Below are 7,383 nucleotides of genomic sequence, written 5' to 3'. Positions count from 1 at the left end.
GCCCAAATGATTGTATTTTGTATAGAAAATAGTATATTGATGCAATTAAGTGCCCTACATGTGGTATTTCAAGGTGGAAAGTAGGTAAAAACTTGAAAGAGAGGGAAGGCATACCTGCAAAGGTACTATGGTACTTTCCTCCTATTCCTAGATTCAAAAAAATGTTTCAGTCAGAGGGTACATGTAAGAGTCTGACTTGGCATGCTACTGACAGAAAACGCGATGGCTTGATGCGTCATCCAGCTGATGAAACTTCATGGAAGTTAGTAGATGAAAAATGGCCAGATTTTGGTTCTGACCCTAGAAACCTAAGACTTGCATTGTCATCAGACGGGTTCAATCCCCATAGTTCATTAAGCAGCAAGTACAGTTGTTGGCATGTTATTCTGGTCGCATATAATCTGCCTCCATGGCTCATAATGAAGAGAAAACACATGTTGTTAACTCTATTGATTTCTGGGCCTAAACAACCAGGAAATGACATTGATGTCTACTTGGAACCTTTGATAGACGACTTGAAATTGCTATGGGAAGGAGTTAGTGGTGTCTACGATGCAAGACAAAGTGAATACTTTACTCTTAGAGGTTTACTATTATGGACAATCAACGATTTTCCAGCTTATGGTAACCTTTCTGGGAGTATAGTTAAAGGGTGTAATGCATGATAGGAGCATTTTAATGCGACGTTTTAACTGTTATTTCCTCATATTTACTTAGTTATTTCCTTAAATAAATCCGTCTTGATTAGGAAAGTTTCCATCTTTAGAAAGTTTCTATTTTTAGTAATTTTAATAAAAGTTTCTATTTTCTAGGTACATTGGAATAAATGACAAGGAAATGAGCTGAAATGAAGAAATGGAGTTTTCCTGGTCCAACTAGGAATCCTAGTCAACGCAGGAATCCTGATGAGGCTAGGAAACCTGAAGGCATTAGGAGACTACATGGCTTGAAGATATTATGGGAGATTAAATCTGATTTTTGCATGGGAAATGATGGAGATAATGTGGAAATCAAGGAGATTACGTTGAGAAAATCAAGGGAGAGTTTCAAGGGAGAAAAGGTTCAAAACAAGTCCAGATTCGTTCCTTAATTCCCTCAAGATATGTTGGCTGAAATTAGAGAATAAAATCTGCAATTTTAATGTGGGAATCAAGAGAAAATCAAGGGGAGGACATTAAGGATAAAGCCATGGAGAGATTTAAGGGAAGAAAGGTCCAAAATGCATCCAGATACATTGTCTAGGTTCATGCCTAGATATTTGGCCGAAAATTAAGAGAAAAATCAGAAATAATCTTGGGAAAATCAGCAACAATATATTAGGGATTGATTTTGGAGCTTCCTGATTGGTTGAATGACATGGCAGAGCTGACGTGGCATTAATTCATTGGTTGGAGCTGTGTGGTGCAACCAGAAAATTCCTTGGAAATTAAATTCATGAAGCCTTGCCTTCCCCTATATATACCCTCCTCTCTAGACGTTTTACACACACCATCAAACAGAAGAATAACACCACAACACCTCTTCATTCAGAAAAATTCTCTCCATTCTCTAGTTGCAAAGCTCTGCATTTTCAAGCAAGGAGAGGAAGAAGAAGAATGAGCCATGAAGATCATATCCTCCATCATCCACCTTGAAGGCTTGCTTCCAAGATTCAAGATCCAACCATCTAGCTCTCCATCTCCATCTCCACTCACGGTGTAATTCGTTCCTTTTCCTTGTAACCTTTTTGGTTTCCTTGTTTGATTTCGTATGAACTTGTTTCTTGTTAACAATAACGTTTAGGGCAAAGTTTAAGCCCAATTTCTATGTTTAAATAAAGTTTTCGAATTCTATAATTGAGATTCTAAGTTGCTTATGTGAGTTTGTTCGATTAAATTTGCTTTACAGAAAACTTTTATATGTTTATCTTATTTGGGTCGACACTTATAGGATTTGCATGTAATTGGTGCTAGGTTTAAGAACATGAATCAACTTTTTGCTTTGTGTAACTTGAATCAAAAGTAGTAAAGGTTCTGGACAAGAATCGAATTTAATTGAAGAGGATTGCAATTAGGTGGACTTTTCCATAACTAAGTTGTACACTTGAGTTGATAGCCTTTCTCTATGTGTAATGCGTTAAACATGTTATGATTAACTAGCTTTCTAGTGCTTGAATGCATGTTTGATAGGATTGATCTAGGTGCTTTCGCTTAGGTTAATTAGCATTGAAAAGTAAAATATGGGAAATCATTTGCTTTCGAATGTTTCACATGATCAACTCCTTTCTCATGACTTAGATGAACAATTATAGGGTTTGAATCGAATTTGATTACAAGGAATTGGTTTTGATCTTTGTTCCTTGCGTTCCACCCTTGTATATATGTTTTTACGTTTTCTTTATTTGATTTACTTTAACTTTTGATTTTATAATTCTTAAACCCCCCTTTTATTTCGTTATTTGTATATATTCTTTTTGTAAATAATACTTTTTACCTTTACTAATTAATTAATTGTTTTTGCAATTACAGGTGTACCCTCAATCCCCGGAATAGAACGATCCCTATTTACTTATACTACTAACGATATTTTCAGGGTTAAATTATGCGCTTGCTTTAGCGTTATCAATGCATGCCCTATTTGCCTTGAAAATACAAAACCAACAAGACTAGGTAATGGAGGGGAAATGGCTTACATCGTGCATCGAAGGTTTTTAGGAAGAAACCATCCTTATAGAAGGCAAAAGGCTGCTTTCAACAACCTTCCAGAACATTCTCCCCCTCCTGTTCCTTTGAGTGGGGAAGAAGTACTGCATAGGGTGGAGCAGGAAGTTCCAAAGTACCGTTTTGGGAAAAAAAAAATCAGCCCCCTCCTTACAAGGGTGGGGACGATGAAACCAGGCCTTGCTGGAAAAAAAAGTCTATTTTTTTTTAACTTGAATATTGGAAGTTTCTCCCTGTTCGGCATTGCCTTGATGTGATGCATATAGAGAAAAATGTATGTGATAGTCTCATAGGTACCTTGCTCAATATTCCTGGAAAAACAAAGGATGGAGTGAAAACTCGGTTGGATCTAGTGGAGATGGGTATTAGATTAGGATTAAGGCCTGATCTTGAAGGTCCGAAAAAGGAGCGCTTGCCATTGGCAAGCTGGAACCTAAAGACAAATGAAAAAAGATGCATGTGTGGGTCTTTTTTTGTCATGAAGGTTCTTGAAGACTATTCTTCTAACATATCAAACCTGGTTTCCATGGATGATTTAAGGCTTAGTGGACTTAAATCCCATGATTGTCATGCCTTAATACAACAACTCCTCCTTGTTGCCATACGAGGTGTGCTTGAAAAGCCGGTCAGAATTGTCGTGATCAGGTTATGCCTGTTTTTTAATGAAATCTACAACAAGACTATTGATGTGTCAAGGCTGCCGAATATCCAAAGTGAACTTGTTGAAACATTGTGTGAGCTGGAAAAGTACTTTCCCCCATCATTTTTTGACATAATGGTTCATCTAACAGTTCACCTAGTTAGAGAGGTGGAGTTATGTGGACCAGTTTGCTTTCGATGGATGTATCCATTTGAGAGGTACATGAAGATTTGCAAAGGATATGTTCGAAATAGAAATCGGCCAGAAGGTTGCATTGCGGAGTGTTATATTGCTGAAGAGGCGGTTGAATTTTTAACAGAGCTTTTCATTGATGACAAGACTGTTGGGATTCCATCTGACCCTCACATAGAGGACAAGCCTACCTCAGGTGCTACAGTTATTAGTGTTTACGGCAAGTTATTTGACCAAGCTCATCTTTGCGCGCTTCAAAACACGGATGAATTAAGAAGCTATTTTGTGTGAGTGTCATCCCTTTATCTAAGATTGTGATTTCTGTTAATATTTCATGTAATTTTGTACACTAATCTTCGCTCAATGTATCACTGTTTTTTTGGTAATTGTAGTGAACACCTACAATACTTGAAGAGGGAGTTTCTAAGATTCAAAAAGAATAAAAAGTGGCTTACAGACAAGCAAAACAAGACATTTGCAGATTGGTTGAAGGAGAGGGTAAGTCTGAACAGTAACGACATTTATGGGAATATTTTTGGTTGATATTCCAGATACTTATTTTCTTTGTTCAAGCGCAGGTTGCTGTTCAACTAAGTGAACCAGATTCTCACGTTCCCGAGATTGTCAGATGGCTTTCAGATAAACAGAGCAATGAAGTACCAACATTCAGTGGGTATAGAATTGCAGGAGTTCAGTATAACACAAAGAAGCGTGATAATCTTAGATCAACGCAAAACAGTGGTGTCTACTTACTTGCTAAGACACCGCAAGTAGCTACTGCTAGGGATAAAATGCTAATTATTGATGACATGAGCTTCTATGGGGTGATTACTGAAATATGGGAGCTCGATTATGAAAAGTTTAGGATCCCTATCTTTAAGTGTGATTGGGTAGAGAATAGAAGGGGTGTGAAGATAGATGAGCTTGGGTTCACATTGGTGAATTTGAATAAGAAAGGTCATTTAAATGATACTTTTGTGTTGGGAAACTGTGTTCAGCAAATCTTTTATGTTCAAGACCCTGTAGATCCAATGTGGTCAGTAGTTCTAAGAATTTCTAGTAGGGATTACAGTGATTTTGAGGTTGAAGATGAGCTTGGGGACACTATTATTGCTCACCATCTCATCACCACCATGATGCCATCTATTGGATTACCTGGTAACTTAGCAAATGAGGAAGAAGTGGGTTACATGCGGGAAGGGGAGGAGGATATAGTTGTTGATGGATAATATAGGCAGTTTAATTTCTATTATGATAATTTATTATCCCACTTCAATTCCTTGTGGCTTGTTATATATTTGTTGATCAACACCTTTCATTTTTGCTTTAGCCATGTAATTTGGTACAAACCAGATATGTTGTTGTCAACTTGTTGAATGAAACTGATTGAAGCTTTCTACATGTCATGTGATTACTAAAATGGCATGGTTTTTGGTTTCTTTCTGTATTTAGTCTGGTCTTTATTGTGTGGGCGCATTGTATTGTTCTTTACATGATTACTGAAACAGATGTGTTTATTCTTTTGTACAAGTGGCTAATTAATGTCTATCAAGTCTTTTTTGTAGATAATGGGACCAACAAAATCTGCCTCAATACCGAAGAAGTCAAAGGATAAGGGAGTGAAGCGGAAGAAAACTAAGTCATCAAAAAAGTCACATTCGACATCAAATGATGCATCCATTTCTGATAAAAATGGGAAATCTAATAGGAAGGATGAAGAGACCGGAGGTCTGAAGCTACTTAAGCGGCATTGTGTGACAATGTCACGTATTTCAAGGTGCAAGAGCTTAAGGCAGAACAAAGTGGTTCTCTTCAACGTAAAAGGGACTCCATGCAGGAAGGTAGCAAAGGAAATGCAATCATATATTGGTGTCTTAGCTAGTAGAAAGATACCAATCATAAGGACTACTTGGAGAACTATCAAGAGCCAAATTGGAGGTGTCACAGCTGAGGAGAAAGAGAAAATCTGGTTACGTGTGCAGGTATACATTTGTCTATTCATGAAGTTATTAGTAGCAGATCATATTCCTGTAACTTTTACCTTCTGACATCAAAGTTTCTGCCGTATATTATGAATGATAATACAATTTGGCACTTTTGTTTGTTTTCCTATCACTTACAAGAACTGTGTTTCTATACACAGGGAGCATTTGAGATTGGTCCTGAAAAAAGGAAACTTGTATTGGAATCAGCTGCATCAAAATAGAGGGAATTCAAGTCCCGGCTCACAAGGCATTACATTATGCCTTACTTGGATGACCCTAAATCCTTGAAATTTCCTCCGGATGATTATAGATTCATCAATAAAGATCACTGGACCCAATTTGTGGCTGAACGGACAAACCCACAATTTATTGTAAGTTTTACATTAAGGTTGTTGTGTTAAGTTGTTATATTAAAGAGGTGTATCAATTGAGTGCATATGTTTTTCAAGAAGTGTGTAGGTTGGCACAAGCTAGGCATGCGAAGAATAAGTATCCCCACCGAATGTCCCGTAAGGGATATGCTGGGTTGGAGGAAGAGCTGGTAAGTTATGGGTATTGGTTAGGTAATTTGTTAACATGGCTATTAATTTATCACCACAAATTTAGTAACCATCTATTTTTGGTAGTCTACAACAATGGAGGAGGAGGAAATTGATAGAGCGACACTATGGATCGCTGGACGACAGACCAAGTAGGGAACCTCCAAGGATGAAGGGACAAAGCAGTGCGCTGAAAAAATTGTGAGTATAATTTTGTGAAGTTCAATGTCTACAGCTGACCTTTTAAAATTCTGTCTATGCTTATTTACTATTTTTGTAAATGTGACCAGAGGGACTTGAAGGAGAAGGTTTCTAGTGGAGAATTAAGCACTAGTGGAAGTAATGATGTGTTAACCTTGGCTTTGGGCACTCCTGAGCATGGTAGTAGAGTGCGAGGGGTGGGAGTTTATGTGAATCCCTAATATTATTTTCACACCCCTAAACGTAGAAGGGAGAGCATCCAAGAGACTATTCGAATCAGTGTGCAAAAAATACTAGAAGAAGAAAAAGATAAGATCATTGAAGAGGCCAAGCAACAGGAAATTAAAGAGGAGAGGGCATTTTGGGTTCATAAGCTTGCACAGCTGGAAGCAAAGGTAGACGCAAGGGAGGTTGGGAAAGTAGCTAATTCTCCAGCAGTGCTAGAGAAATACATTCTGCACGGATCTGGGCAAGGCAGTTGTTCACAAACTGCAGGTCCAACATGTGATGAAGATCGATATGCTCAAGTGCAAGACGAGGTAGTGAATGTTGTGGATGGGAAAGCAATTCAGAAAGCTTTTGTTGTAATTGAGGAGAAAGCAATGGAATGTAAAAACAAAGTTTCAAAGAGGAAGGAGTGTGATGGAAAATTTGTTTTCAACTCCAATAAAAAGGATGAGCTAAGCAAGTTGAGTGAGCATGAAAAGAAACAAGTGGCTGACCATGGAGTTGAGGGACAATTAGCTGGAGAGAAAGTGGTAGTTACTTAAAACAAATATCTATATTATTGCAATGTAGTATAGTTTTTATTGATTGTGGACTATACACACACACACACACACACACACAGAGTATATAGAAATCTGTACTTGAAGATAAAATTTCAGCTTTTTTGTGTGTTTCAGGTACAAGGAGCTGAGACTAGTGCCAAGTTCGCATTAGGTTCAGTTGATCATATTGTAGGTCTTGGCACTGTGATGGAACACAATGACCCCTCCCAAGTTTGTCATGGTTATCCACTAGGGGATAATAATTTGCGTGTTTCAGTCTCTGTTGCAATTGAGGAGAACGCCTTAGTTCCATTTCCTGTGGGTGATGAAATACGAACTGTTAGGCAGGCCATGGGG

General features: G+C 37.9%; 1 protein-coding gene across 1 annotated transcript; it reads left to right on the top strand.

Annotated features, from left to right (window-relative positions):
* The first annotated feature begins 2,662 nt into the window (after positions 1 to 2,662).
* On the top strand, positions 2,663 to 4,760 carry LOC112203644. The gene is made up of 4 exons (XM_024344576.1): positions 2,663 to 2,806; positions 2,926 to 3,818; positions 3,924 to 4,029; positions 4,083 to 4,760. Exons 1-4 carry the CDS (start codon positions 2,663 to 2,665, stop codon positions 4,758 to 4,760), a joined length of 1,821 nt encoding a protein of 606 aa, XP_024200344.1.
* Positions 4,761 to 7,383: the final 2,623 nt, after the last annotated feature.

This window comes from Rosa chinensis, chromosome 1 (assembly GCF_002994745.2).
Source record: "Rosa chinensis cultivar Old Blush chromosome 1, RchiOBHm-V2, whole genome shotgun sequence".
Taxonomy (NCBI): Eukaryota; Viridiplantae; Streptophyta; class Magnoliopsida; order Rosales; family Rosaceae; genus Rosa; species Rosa chinensis.
The sequence above is the reverse complement of the archived record's forward strand: the minus strand, read 5'-3'. Positions and strand labels throughout refer to the sequence as shown.